The sequence below is a fragment of the Anas platyrhynchos genome, chromosome 2 (genome assembly GCF_047663525.1).
Source record: "Anas platyrhynchos isolate ZD024472 breed Pekin duck chromosome 2, IASCAAS_PekinDuck_T2T, whole genome shotgun sequence".
Lineage (NCBI taxonomy): Eukaryota > Metazoa > Chordata > Aves > Anseriformes > Anatidae > Anas > Anas platyrhynchos.
The window spans coordinates 136,047,423-136,063,186 of NC_092588.1; the positions used below are offsets into that span (position 1 = coordinate 136,047,423).

The 15,764-nt window shown below is 36.7% G+C and overlaps 1 protein-coding gene across 3 annotated transcripts in view; it reads right to left on the bottom strand.

The window, feature by feature from the left end:
• Positions 1-15,764, bottom strand: part of CDK14 (cyclin dependent kinase 14) — a 335,682-nt gene that overhangs the window by 178,966 nt on the left and 140,952 nt on the right. For all 3 annotated transcript variants that reach the window (XM_038173994.2, XM_021271226.4, XM_021271225.4), the window contains one exon: positions 4,016-4,078. In XM_038173994.2, the coding sequence (XP_038029922.2) occupies positions 4,016-4,078 (63 nt within the window). The remainder of the gene's footprint in view (positions 1-4,015; positions 4,079-15,764) is intronic.

A 15,764-nucleotide genomic window follows, 5' to 3' on the forward strand; every position in this document is an offset into this window, starting at 1 on the left:
AAAGACAGCTCCTACAAAAGACAGCAGCTCTCAGCTCCATCCAGGCTGCAGCAGTAGCTTCCACCAGAAATAGAACAGGGCATAACTTACATGTGGGGCCATGTACTTAAGATACATTGCCTACCTTCACTTTTGGAAAAACTAAAAAAGACATCTTCAAAACTAGAGAAGAGGAGTCTGCGCCTACTATAAACCAGGACTTATTGAATCTAGAGGTGAGGAATCTTTTCTCATTCCTCACCTCTAGTTGTAATATCACACAGTATATTAACATAGTTATAAATAAATGGTAGATATACAGCCTTGGTAGCTACCAAAAGATGTATACAACTCTGTATTCGGAGCTAACAGAATCTGTGGACTGAAACTATTACTTTTTGCCAATTTTCCTTCTAGCTAATAGAGAAGTTGCAGGCACCTAACCACATTTTTTCATCAGGATACTTGGTTTAACATTCTCAGGGACAGGTATACTTAAAACTATATTAGATAATAGCTTCACAGCCTCACACACAAATTGTTTGAAGGGCTTAAATCCTCATTCTTTTTGTAAGGCTCGGGCTTTAATACAGAAGTAGAAAATTCTGAAATCATGATGTGTGAAAACAACACCCCACTAAAAAAGCTAAGCCTAATGCATTAGAAAACATTTTTTTTTTTTTGCTTAAACATACTTTCCCAAGACTCTCACAACTTCAAATTAAGACGTTCTCTATATTTCCAAATACTTGTATATTCTGCTTATTCTTTATTTAAAATATTTAAGTGACAGCAAATAGCCCATCTGAAGCCTATCACAAAGAAAGGCAATGTCAAACACAAGACCCAAGGGGACAGCAGTATGTGTGTCCATCAAAGTAATTTGGATTTTTATTCTATTTACAGTTCCTCATCTTAAAGTAAGCCTGAGGGAACAGCGTTGTCTTTATCTTGTAAATATGGAGAAAATTCAGAAATATAATTAGGATGAACATGTGCCATAGAAACCAAAACATAAGCAAATAATGGCTTTGCTTCTGCAAAAGTACTGTTTTACAGGAAATAATGTACAACATTCTTTGGAAAAAGAAAGATTACCTGGTTTTGTATTTATAATAGCTTGCAACAAGACAGAAGGGAAAGGACTATCCATCAGTAGTCCGCAGTTTCATCAAGAACAAAATTAAAAAGCAGGGGGCCTTTGGTCACACTGTGAGAGCATCAATGGCTTAATCCCACAGGTTAGCCCCAGAGAGCTGAGACTAATTTGTTGCCACTGGAATTTAATTGCTCAACTGGAAGTTTTTAAAAATGGATCTGTGGATCACATAACCAGTGATTCTGAACAAACACTGTCTACAATTCTGAAACTGAAATTCCTGAAGGACCTCTAGCAAGAAGGGTCTGGCAGGGAGAGAAGTCTAATTAACATGGCTCAGTTCAACCCTTAAACATCAACTAGAGCTCCAGATAGACAACTGTGTCCAGAAGCAAGAACAAAAATAGGTGACAAAGCCTCAGAACTGTGATTACGTGCGTTAACAAATTGAGTACAGTGCAACAAAGCGTTGAGATATTATGCAGTAACCATCATATCTCTTCTGCAAGACAAGAGTGATGCAAACTTTTAATTGGCATGCTTGCTGAGATCTGGGAGTTGTTAGTGTTTGTGACTGGGTTCCTTCCTTCCTTTCTGCACAGCCTGTCCCCCCAGCTGAAGAAAACCTTTGTGTGTTTGGCTGAGCAGATATTTTTGACACGGAGCTTGAGAGCAGGTAAAGATTTCACTGAAAATCCCAGACAGATTGATTCAGTTTTAGATTGGTAGGAGCTCCAAACACCACATTAGGTTTTAGTAATTACTGTTATAAATTAAAGCTAGCTTTGGCTGCTGGCCTGGTAAGAGATATTACTAAATATATACAATCGATCTTCATTAATATTATTTAACAGAAAATGGTAATTTTATTTCTCCAATGGGATGCTTGTTGCAGAAGGGCAGATTCATCTGCTTCCACTTCCCTATGTTTTCTCCCTTTTTATACCAGTTTCGTTTTTTTAATAATACAACCGGCCATTAAAAAAATTGAACTAGCAGTACATCACACTCTACACTTGGCTACTCAGAGAAATATTTCTAACGTACCCATAAACTTCAGAAGTGTTGCTGAATACTGCTCTTAGATTGTAAAGACAGCTGCAGCAAGCTTGGAAAGGGAAAAGCTGTTGCTGCAATTCCCTCCCCATTCAGCAGCACCTATAGAGCAGCTAGCCAGCTAAGCAGCAAAGCTTTCCTGCTAAATCTTCTTTCTGCCTCCACAATTATATATAGTTTCTGCAATAAATATGCTTTAGAAGACAGGTAACTCAGGATTTAGGGGAGTGATGCATTAGCAAGCCCAATTACCCGTGTAGGCCTATCCTCCTCAAAGACAAGCTCAGTGGACCCTGATATTGTCAAGAAAAAGTAGTTATGTGAATTACGATGTCCTCTCATCGGGGAACAATTACAGCTACTATGTCTACTGCATATTACATCTTAAGTTATACAGCGCTGCAGCCTTGGAGCATTCCTTTGAGTGTGAAACGGCACAAAGGACTTTCAAAACTAATCTTAGCTTATCCCAAACCTCTCAGAGCTGAATGTTCAGGTTTCTACATAGGGAAATGAAGCACAGAGCCAGTGTTTTAACAAGCATATTCAGCACATGAAACTAAGGTTATGAAACCGCAGCACGGAAAGCTCGGAAGCTCTAGCGATGGAAAAGCAGGTCCCACCTCACCCACCACTATGTGTCCAAGTCCTGCACTCACAGAGGAATTGAGAGGACACCTGTGTTTTTCCTGTCCACACTACCAAAATGTTTAAGCAACAGTCATACATTACAAGGATGTTATCTTGCAGCATTCACATCATCTGTTCAAAAATAGTTGTTTGTTTTTTGTTTTTTTAGATTGGCCAAACATACGTGATAAGGAGGAATTGTACCATTTGTTTTTTGATGGTAGTCATTCTCATTTAATTTAATATACTGCACATCATTTTTCAGTGAATGAGCACAGAAAATTAATTGATGATACAACTAATTAATGTACAACAATTATGAGGTATTGCAAAAAAAAAATCCTCATTTAAAATATTTTGTTTTCTTATACTAAACTTTGAGTTCTCTACTAGATTTTTAGTTTTCCAGAAAAAATATATTTATGTTTTCCATTAATTTCTCAATTTCTGCGTTCAGGAAAATAAACACTGGAATAAAATACTCAGTATGACAAGTGAAGATTTAAGCACTTCCAAAGTAGAACAACAAAGGGAATGATGTCAAAGTGCAAGACAAGTGTAACAAATATCATCTGTGTGATCTATACACAGAAGACACACTCTGCATGTCTGACTGGCTTCCTTTTTATGCTAAAATAATTTGGCTTAATTCCCAGAAAGTAAATGGATCAAGTCTCTACGAATCTATTTATTCATTAAATCCTTCTAATAACGGCCCCCCTTCTGCACAGTAATTCTTAATATCTACCTCAGAACAGAAGAAAAACAGAAAAACTGTGAGATCAGCTGTGAGAATACCTAATCAAAATAACACAGGTGAAAAGATTTTATACGTTCATGTAAAAAGAAGTACATTCACCTAATATAACTCACAATAGTTCCCTCAAACTCTGTGAACCTACAATGACTTACCTCACTGAAGATCTAGTACCGAAAGCCTAAAATATATTTGCTCAGGTGCTTTAAGACAGTATTGTTTGTCTTAAGAGCCAATGTTTGAATGAAGGAGAGGGGTTACCAACATTGTAACACTATCCTGACTTGGAATCAGTTTTAAAGACTTCTAACAAGTTCTTTTTATAAGAAGTTTCAAATATTTTCATTTTTAAAGAAAAAAAATAAAAGTACTTCATATGCTGATCATTTTCACTTTAGATAATGATCAGCTTCAATGAAACCACTGATTGGACTTTTTCTGTACAGTCATCATTACTGTGCATGCCTTGAGTGTGTTCTCTTTTTGACTCTTACCTTCACATTTTCTGGATGAAGCCCTCCAGGATGTTTGTCCATGTACTGACATAAATCAGTGTGCTAAAAGAAAGTCAGATGGAAAAATGTGTATTAATATCTGTAAGACTATAATAATAAATATCCTCCTACTTAAGAGTGGAAAGAACAAATGGAAAATAAGTTTTCCCTCCTGCCCCTCCACTTACCTTTACGCTCCTTTTTTTTTTCTTTAAACAATCTTAACTTTGAGTATTCACCAAATGCAAATTAATTTTTTTTTCCAATGCGCTGTATATAATAAATTAATTATTTGAATTTCAGTATCATTTTATAACTTGTAAGGACCATATCACCATCAACGCCATACAGGTATTATATGGGTGGAAGAGGAAGAAACTAAGGGAGAATCTCAAATGTTACTCATATTATTCACATGAAAATGTTGCCTTTTAAAATATAAGTTTATAGTGATTCTAAATTAAGATGGTTTAATGGTTTAGAAAATAAATGTCAAAGGCACTGCAGATCAGGTTACTTGATACTTTTCAGCTCAAAAAGAAGGACATATTGTGCACATGTACAGCTATTAATTACAGATACTTCAGCAAATAGCCTCACTGAAGACTCAAACATTTACATTTTCACTTTATAGTTGCATACATTCCCTGCTAATATACCATAAAATCTTTTCAGAAAATAAGTAGACTTACGATGTATAGATTAATGTTATTCACTGTTATAATATTTATTACTTACTAATAAGCATTTATTATTTTTACTATGGAATCACTATTTTCTCTAAATTCTTCTCTCGTACTTCTTCACTTTCCTACGAGTCAGCAGCATACTGCCAGTGAAGTGGCATTTTGTTTCTCTGATTTGTTTGCACAACTCTGCTTCTGGAATTATATTCAGAATAAACAAGGCAAAAATATTCATGGGACTAACCACCAAAAACTGAGACTGACTCTGCCTTCCACATCTGTTTTCAGAACACATCTGGCAAAAATCATCCAGCATTCCTTGAAAAGCTACTTGGCAATGCCTGCCTCACATACAAAACAGACCGACAAAATATCAGTAGTTTTCAAGGTGAGAGTTTTGGAAAAAAGCTGCCTTTGGCATACCAAAGCGGTTTCTCTGTGCAGCATTTCTGAGTCTAAGAACCATTCTAGTGCTCTCTTGGAGAAGTATCGTATGGTTACATAAGGAAGTTTACATCTGCTAAGATGCAAGATCAATGCTGACCACAACTGTTGTGTATCATCTTCTACTCTTCTGAAACCTTAAACTGTGAAAACGCACTGCATGTGTAGAATTAAGATTGTAATGACGTACGATGCACTAATTGACTACATTGTGCGCTAACGCATTTTTTCAGAAGTTCTTACATGGCTTTAAGAAAGCAAGTGTTTCCACTGCAGGACATTGCTTGGGTCCCAAAATGAACTGTATGAATCTCACACTCAAACAGATATACCACACCAAGTACAGCAGAACAGAGCTCCTTCCTAAACACAAGCAACAGTAAGTAATACTTCAATTCATAACTGTTGGTATTAGTGAATGGAGTAATAAAGAAAGAAAAGGTCTGAATTTCTGCTTTAGATGCCCAGGCAGGGAGATTGGGGCACCTCCGTACCATTCATACCACATGTTCCCCAGCAATGCACGCTCACTGATTTGGGTTGGCTGAAAGAAGATCATCAGTTCCTTGCACTTCATAATGACATAGCCTGTTCAGTGGGAAACCTACTGCCTCCTTCACCTCCTGTTGATTTCTGCAGTTTGCAACCAGTCAGCTGACAGAAACCAGACCAGAGGAAGACAAATCCAGTGCTACTTCTAAAGGTCCCATCTGAACCCCTAGCATCCCAGCTGTCCTCTAGTTGTCCCTTCCTATTCACCAAAAGCTTTCTCAGACCACCATTTTCAGCCACATCATCAGTAACAGCAATAAAAGTCATCTTTTTATTTCTAATAGACTTGTAATGACCTGTGAGGATAAAACCGTCTTCTTCCCCTTATATTACAGTTATCATTTGAATGCTTTTCCTCCATACATGAACATCAACCGTGATCATGCTTGCATCATGTACCATTCTCTACTTCTTCCTAAATCAAGGACCTGCTCAACTGGTAGGCTGCTATAACCTGCAGCAGTAGTTCTCTCCTGCAAAAACTGATTGCTTATATCCACCAAAAAATTCACGTAAGCACCAGCTTCTACAGAGTTCTTGAAAACTAACAAAGTCAACTGTGCAGCAGTTGCAGCAGTCTTTTGGCATTTACTTTTTCTCCTTCACACAAGCTACGTACACCGAGAAGCCTCTACCAAATCTTCAGACAGACGGCAAACAGAAATACAAAGTGTTTTCAATTTTTTCAAGAATTTCCCCTCCTAAAACTAAGCTAGAAACTTTTTCACAAGAGCAACTGACACTATGGTATGAAATGGGAAAGCAGCTCATAAAATTATAGAACATTTTTCCATTTTTCCTGACTTAAAAAAAAAAAAAAGAGGGTAGAGGGAAAGCAAAAGCAGCATCAGCTGCTATTCTTTTCCCAAGGTAGGGGCTCAATGCACATTGAATTATGTATTAGTATAGCCAGGAAAGCTGACAGCGCTGCACAGACAGCTATTTCTAAAACCTTTTTCCCTTTTGGCGGGTAAGTGTCCGCTCCAGTGCTTGTGTGTTCAAGCGACACTGAGGACAATGACATGAATGCAAGTTTCAGAAAAGCATTAGAAAAGGAAACAGAGAAAACTGGACAAAAGTAGTTTTCTAACAATATTCCATGAATGTCTATGGTACCACATAGATGAATAAAGTCTTTTCCTTTCACACTATATTTCAAGGTAGAAGGCCCCATGTTCCCCCAAGTGGAACAGTAGCTGCAGATGGAGCAGGACACACCCTGACACCGGGGTTTTGCTGTGCTTAGCCCCTTGGTCTAATAGAACACACACTCTGAAGGAAAACTCAAGATTCAATTACGTATCAGTCCTAACATAGAACTATGCTGAAACAAGGTAGCAAAACAAAAAACAAATGAACCAACACACCTTCTACAGTTCTTTTTCCACTGTCTCAGAGATGAAGACACCTTACAGGGAAACAGGATACAGCAGAAGTGCAGTGCAGAGATTTCCAAGTAATTGCAAATACCTGTCTCACACATTGAGACATTGAGACACTTGATCCCAGGTGGACCTGGCTAGACCAATTCTGCTTTAAGCTAGCTTTTAACAACTCTATCAGCTGTACTGTTAATCCCCAACACAGGTAAATCACCACAAGTAATTCCATGATGACAGATTATTTGGTATTTTAGATAAATTCAGAATCACCCTCATTCCTGCTCTTAAAACTCTGCTAATTTACCCAAGTATATACGCCAATCCTCTGTTAGCACTTTATCACAGCTACACAAAAATATTAAATAGATATAAATCAAGTTTCCACAATGAAGAACTCAAAAGCTAGAAAACTCCATGATTAACAGTGTTTATCCGACCTTTTGTTTGTTTGCTCAATGAATATACATTATGATAACTTTACAAACGCTTGATGTGATCACATAACTTCTTTCCCCTTGCCAGATAAGACATACTCACTGAACAGAATAGGAGTACTTGATTACAGAACAGCTGTTCTGTTTTTGTGTTGTTGATTTTCCTTTTTTCCCCCTTTCCTTTCTCACACAGCTTGAAGTCTCTGGCTTATTTATTACTTTGAAGGCAGAAATATTAATCTCACAGGCTTTCCTGCCCTGTTTATTGCTACTCTATTCACATGCTTCACAAACATAAATGACTTTGAGAGCAATTCAAGGGAGCTGTGGCATTACTCCTTTTTATCAGGTAGGGAACTAAAGCAAAGGGAAAATAGTCCTAAGTAACACTGATTTGGGGAACTCAATATAAAGCACTTTGGTTTTGACTTTTCTGAGTATTTGGCATTCTGTGTTTTGACTGACATCAGTTACAGGTGTGAGGATAAAACACTTTTTAAGGGAGACAGAATCTCATGTGGGACAGCAGAAGTCAGTCATTTCTGAATTGTGATGCAGACAACTCGCGACAACATCATAAAATGGTGGCTATGATGACAATTTCTACTGTGGCATCCACAAAAAAAAAAAAAAAGAAAGAAAGAAAAGAAATAAAAAAGTGCAATAAAGTGCAATAAGCACCAGGCCATGCCTTCACTACACAGTCCTCTGCAGATCTACACAACAGGCTCTTCCACAAGGATGGCAAAAGGAGATTGCACACACAACGTTTACTTTTGCACCCACTAATTTTTAATAACTTGACTTTGCCACAGCACTAACACAACAACATTTTGTGCAAAATCTGTTATGCTTCAAGTAAACAATTTGATCTCTCCTCCCACTACTGCCTCCTCCAGAAGCAAATTCACTTGCTCTGTGGATGCAATCTACATTATTAAAAAGTTGTGAAAGCCGTCTTTGTGAGGGGAGAGGGAGTTTTCAGACATAGGTCTCAAGTGCAAATGACAGTTTTTCTGAGGCCTATCACTTGAACAAATTTGGGGAAATTTTCAAAATCATAGCTAAATGCCACCCACAACACACTTTGGCATTTTATTACTTCAAAGAGTTGTATTTTGCTAAATCATACCAGAAGATCATTGCTCCAGGGATGTGACCCAAATTTAAGGTTCTGGCACATATAGCTCCATGTCCCTGAGAAGGCTCTGACAAGCATACATGCTACCTTCTCTCAGCAAGATAAAACACAAACCTCAGTGCCCATCTCAAGTAACTAGACCTCCACTAGGAAACCTCTGCAAGTGCCTTGACCCTCCCTGGACAGGCAGCATGAGTTCTGGTTAGGACGGACACTGCACAAGGGAAGAGAAAACTCACACTAAGACAGGCTATTTCCACCCTTCCGTTTCTAAACTGTATGTAGAAGGACATAAGAGAATGCCCATTTTTGATCCACTCCAACTTCAGTAAGTTTCAAATATTTTCCTCCCTATGATGGAGACAAGTATCTCAAATCCTGTAGGTACAAGAAAATAAATTAAGTAAGTTGTCTAACATAACTATACAGTCTAAAGAAAAAAAAAATAAAGCTATAAAAGGGTCAATTAAAATCAAGCTTAGGTCAAGGAATAATAAGAAAAAAAAAAACAAAAAACAAAAAACAAAAAACAAACATAGTACTATTTAAAAGCAGAACATGCTCATGTGCTCAGACTCTTTCTGCGAAGTTCATCACTTCCCCATACCACAAACTACCATAAGAATAGCACAAAAAGTTTACCTTATAAAGTGTTTTTATTTATTTATGAAATATTATTACCTTATGTTTACCTTACGAAATACTGACTTTGGGTTCACATGGAAAAAACGAATTTGGGTTTTGCTTTAAATTTGTGGCAGTGAATAAGTGTATGAAGGTCACTTCTATTCAGTAAGACTGGTTTATGTTAGCAGACACATGCATGTGTGTTTGTGAGCATACTGCGTATAGTCATCTGCTGACAGGAGAAGAAACCAGGCTGATATTTATACAGCTGAACCAAGGTTTACATACATTGCATTCTACTTCTGGAAGAAAGAGAGTATGCAAACAGAAAAAAAGAATGAGACAAATGTTGACAATACAGACTCCTCCCTTCTCCCCTTGAAGAAAGAATTTGAATTATGAATAGATGAGTAAACCACAAGCTATAAATGTCCTCAGATATGCTCTATGCTTGAATGTCAAATTTGTTCAACTATCTCGTTCAGAAATCAGAGACTCTACTAGCCAACATAAAATATTTTCAGACAAAGAGAAAGACATCTCCTTTTAAAGGCATGGCCAATGACATGAAATAAGCTCTACTTCGCCAGCCCTTTTCCATAATAATGTGACCATCATTCTCTTCTAATTAAATTAGCCATTTCTACTTCCCATGCAATACATTCCCTTTCCCTCCTCATCCTCAGTGATGATAAATCTACATGTGACTTCGCTGTCCCATAATTCTGCCTAATTGGTTTCAGCTGTCATTTTTGAAGCTGAAATGCATGGAGAGCCCGGGGCTTGTGAACGGAACAGGAAGCATTTCCAACCACATTCCCATCATGTAAAACCAGCAATGTGAAAAGACCCTGCCATTAAAACAAAAACTACACTATTTGGCTTCTGGCAATGACATCATGCAGCAGACAGATTGTATTGTTTCACTCAGGCAGCAAGACTGTTGCAAGCCATTCTTCTCTGTGAAAAGGAGAGCACACATTATTTATGCCCTAGCAGTTTTACTGACGAAAATACTGTCCCTTTTGTCACCAACAAATTCTTAAACTGATAATACAATTTACCAATAAAAGCACAGGCAGCGGTAATATTTGAAGTGACAGGAGAACAAAGAGAAGTTAATTCTATTTAAATTGAATGTATCCTCTAGCCAAAGCAGTCTGCAGATTACTGCACAACAGTTCAATGCTTTTGGTGTTTTCAAAAGTGTCACCGACCTTCATTTTCAAGCATTTCTATGACTTTCTACAATTCAGTCTTTCCCCATCTGAGAACACAACATGTTAGACTTGCTAACAAAAAATACTCTCTACAAGCCATCTTTGAGCAACTTTCAGAAAATCAGCAGAAGGCAACAGCAGCAGCTGGGCTGAGCAGCAGGGGAAAGATATATACTGGGGATTCAAGAAAAAAAAAGACACCTTTAATGAAAACAATTCTGCTAACAGATGTTTCTGGTGACTTGGATCTCTTATACACTGTCAACAAGACAAATACACTTCAAAACACATGAACAATACTATACAGAAAAGGAGGTTGTGAGATGGGGGAGTATGTGATATATGATACAAACCTACCTGAAAATCCTGAGAGAAAAGGGAATGCACAGTTTTCTTACTTGGGGGTGGTGTTAGTGTATATTTACTCATACAAAGTCTCTGCACAAAGTTCTTTCATTGTACTTAGAATATGGCAGGTACCCCTAAGCTGGTGGGGACAGAAGTCAATCCAGGATCACATAAATTGACTGCAAACAGCAGAGAGACTGCCAAGCCACACACAGACACAGCGTGTAAAGTATCCACACCGGTATGGTCTCAATACTAGCCCTGGACAGCACAAGCTAGGCTGCCTCAGGAGTCTTTTCTATTCTCATGTGCTGTGCTGCAAAGACACTGCTATCTTCAGGGCAGGAAAAAAGCAGTCCAAACACTTTAATTAAATACTTCAGTATCTAAGGCAGAACTCTCTCTACATTGGTTGGGTGTCTTATTTCTGCCATGCCTCCTAGTCCCAACTGTCCTTATGTGATCACAGAAAAAATTAATAAAAATTATATAGGAAAATTTGCAATTCAGACTAAGGCTTGCAAAAGAAAAAATGATGTTTCTATGGATAATACCCTCTTTACTCACAGCAGTAAAACAAGAAGAAACAATTAGGTGTGTTTTTACTTTCAATTGTTGACTGTTTATTACTCAAGCCTGATTCTTGAGTCCCAGAAAACTATTTTATAATTATTTTGCCAGAATTGCTTACCCCACGTTTCCATTTTAAAAATTTTCTTAGATGTATTTTCTATTAATCTGAATAAAAAAAAAAAAAAAAAAAAAAAAAGTATGAAGATGCATACTGTTAGCTCAGGAAGAGAAATCAATTTTTAAGATTTAGAGTTACGGCAATCATCACTTTCCGAACAGACAGGTTTTTTTTGTTTTGTTTTTGTTTTTCCCCCCAGTCTGCACCAAGTGAATCAGACCACCTCACTGTAAGAGAAATTAAAGTGCAGCTACAACCCACATTATTAAAGAGACAGAGAAAAAAGTGTAATTAGATTGGACAGTCACTGGTAGGAGTTGAGATACTGTCAGATTTTACCTCAGAGGGAATTGGACAATGCCAGTTTATTACTGAAATTAAAAGATGAGGAATGTGTGGGATGCAGCCAGAATATTACTTTTTGTAGAGTTGAGCAGAAGTCTATAACATAGAAGTAACCAATTAACCCAAAATTCTAAAAATAGACTTTTTTATTTTTATTTTTATTTTTGTTTAAACTATGGAAATAAGCAAATATTTACCAAATATTTTTTCTTCAGTTTTTCTGAAGAAATGTATTTTTTCTTAGAAATGTATGCATTTCCCTGAAAGACTATGAGTAGACATATTTAAGTGATGAAAATAAAGAATACAGAAAGATACAAATTTAAAGGATCTCAAAAGCAAACAAACAAACAAAAACCAACAAATTGCCTCAATCAAAATCCACTCTCAATGGCATCATTCTGCTGGTTATTTGTCTAAGATGTTCTTAAAAAATGCTAGTAGTAGAGAAATCATCACTACATAGTACTATCTTCAGTGCTTTATTATACTTAACATTAAAGAGGTTAATAGTTTAATCTCACTCTTCCTCACTATAATTTCAGATCCTTTTCTTTTTTAGAAAAGAAATTTTTCTTTTTCAGGTTGGAAGGGACCTTTTATTCTCTTTACTATTGACATGAAAATAAATAGGTCAATGTCTTTCTCTATGATCTATTTAACGGTGTGCAACCATATAATTTCCCTCCCCCCCAAACCCTCCATTATAAACAGCCTTACTTTGTCTGACTTTTCTTCAGAAGGAAAAAAAGTCATTTATTCTGGATGGTTGCTCTTTCCTGTTATTTTTCCCCCTCAGCTTCCCAGTTGATTTATATTTTCCTTGTTTGTACAAATATACCATTTTAGCTGGTGGCCTTATCTGTGTTGAATAGAGCATTAGCACCAGAATATGCATCTTGCTATGTGTGAGTGCGGTTTTGATGGACTATAATGATGCTCTAAATTTTAATCTCTAACTTAGAAAACACTAATGGAGATGTCTCAGTACACAGAACTTGTGTACTTGTACACAACTCAGTACTTGTTTTCTAGTGTCTCCTCTGCCTGCTCATCTTTGGATATTTTTTATGCTTTGACTTTTTTTTTTAATTATTATTTTTTTAAAAAGAAAACTCTACATTGAATACATTTATTGATACTTAATTAAAAGGAGAATAAATAATAGATGTTAATTATTAAATGATGGAGAAAGCACAGTGCCAAACTAAACAATATTTGGTAAGGTTCTAAGAAACATTAGTAAATTGTACAAACAATTGACACACAGCCTCACACTCTGTTGGACTGATAGTCTTGATTAATCTTATCTATTCATAAGTATGTACTCATAAGTATGTACTCTTCATACGAAGTCCACACATACTTTGTGAGACATTCAAAGTCAGGACAATGACACAACTGAGTTTGAAATCCTCCTCCCACTAGGCCTGTGCAGATCTCTCACTAGGCCTTCTTCACCTAGCAGGAGCTGATGAGCTTTAAAAATACATTTTTTGATTCCTTCTTTCCTGCTGATTCCAGCATCTGGCACAGGCTTTACCTCTCACCAAAGCACCAAGCAATTTCCTTCTGAAATCCCTTCTGAATCCCTGCCTCCTGAAGCTGACTTTGCATCTCCACCCTATACTTGGACATTAGCAGCTCCCACCTCCAATCTGCTCATTAATACTTGAAAAATAGGGATTTCCCAGGAGAAGTATTCCCTTAATGCCTGTTCTTAATAGTACAGGTTTTCCTTTCTCTCTGCTCCCTCTCAGCCTTTTTCCATTGCCTTTTTGACTGCAATTTTAGTAGGGCAACTTGTGGCAAACCCAGGGACATGAGGCAGGGGTTACAACAACAGGAGAATAGCTCTTTCTTTGGTCAAGGCACATGGAAACCACTTTTTTCATTGTTCCTGTGCCTGAGAGCCCTCAAAAACTACCTCCTTCCCTGAGGTAGACAAAGGAAGAGGGCTGCAAGCAGGGTGTCCTCCCAGCCACCCCTGGTTTGACAAGCACAGCAACAGGGAATAAAATGTCCCCATTATCTCAGTCACACCAAAATAAGTTAACTCAGGCAAAAGTAAAGCATCTCTGGGACTCTATGGGTTTTCCATGCTCTCTCTTCCATTTTAAACAACACTGTTTATTTTCACATACCGCCAATTCTATCCGACCTTTACTTTCTATACATTTTCTCTAATAAAATAAACAGGAGACCAATAATACAGTTTGATCCAAATCATCATCAATGTTAAAAAAAATAAAATTTTCAGTGAAAAAAGATTTTGATCCTTTTAGCTAATGAGTGTTGATCATTAGCTAAAGTACTGTTGCACAGTACTTTTCTAATATGTTCAGCGTTGAGCTCAAAATCTCATGTTTTGGATCTTCAGTTCTGCAACTCTTAATTCCACAAAATAATATACGTGTGAATTTCCAATCAGCATGAAAATAAGAAACTTGCAGCTGCTATTTTTTTTTTTCACTTTATTATGCCAACTTATAACAAGTTATTTTAGTTGCTGTAATCAAGCAAGGAGAATTAGGTTTTCTTCTTTAATAAAAAGTAATTTTTAAGAGGGAAAAACATACACAAGGATTAAAATAGGCAAGGTAATTGAAAATGCTTGGTTTTAAATTATACTATTAGATTAGTCTGGTTTGCGTTTTTTGTTGTTCTGCATGTTTGTTTTTTTTGGTACTGTTGAGGCAGAAATAATATTACTCATTACTCATACTTCCAATTATAAATGCGTCTGTTCTTGTTTCAAATCTAGTTCATAAATATTGAAAGCATAATGTAACGTATTGCTACACAAGCTCACTTTTGCATGCCAGGAATAGGACAAGTTACCAGTTCTTTTCTTTAAAATAATATACTTATGTAATTATACATAACACTAAAAACCTCATTATCATTCTAACGAGTCAGTTGTAATATGTATTGGTTAGGATTGCCACTCAGGAATTGAGTGTTTACAAATACAATTGTCTTCCTTTTACACAATAATTAAAAAAATGAAGAAACAAATGATAGCGGCTAATGACAATTTTAAAAGAAACAGATGTGAACACATCTTCTATAAAGATGACTGTTAAAATGTCTGAGATCTCATCTGTAAAATTCATAATTTCCTTTGGCAAGGTTGGCACATCAGTGACATATCCACACCTGGCATATCCACCAGGTGACATACAGTAATGCCTAACCAGAGCTTGGAGAGGAGGAGCAATAAACTTACATAAACATACATACATGAACACTTCCACTGTGAAGCTGAATTGATCTTTTTCATTTGGAAGCCATTACCATATGCAAAACTTGTCAAAATTTAGTCTTTGTTTTCAGGTCCTGTTTAGTGTATACTGGTACAATTACACAATAAAAAACATTTTCTCTAGCATTCATACATGAAAGACTATATCAATCTTTCAGGTTTTGAACTGCTCATCCTCACAACTCCTCAGGTAATAAGCAATGGCTCTCAGTCATCCAGTGACAAAATTAGAGTTCCATCTTCCTTTTCAGTACACTTGAATGACCAACAATAATCCCATATAGCTGACTTAAGAGTTATCAAAGCATACGAAAAAATATATGCTCCACTGTATATACCAGCCTATTTTCAATTAGGTTCTTTCATTCAAAAGGAGCAAGCCCCCTTTCTTTTCTTCCACAAAAATGTATAGCTTTCCATTCAATACTAAAATGTTTACAATGAGGAGAATGAAATTCTCCTGCACTTCAACTGTCACACAGATTTTTAAAGACTGTCTTTTCTTGCTTTGGGTCACTACCAAGGTTAAAGTTAGAAAGTTCTGTCATGTTTACTTGTCGAACAGACTTCCATATTAAAAAAAAATGAAATCTAATTTGAGGTACCCAGAAAAT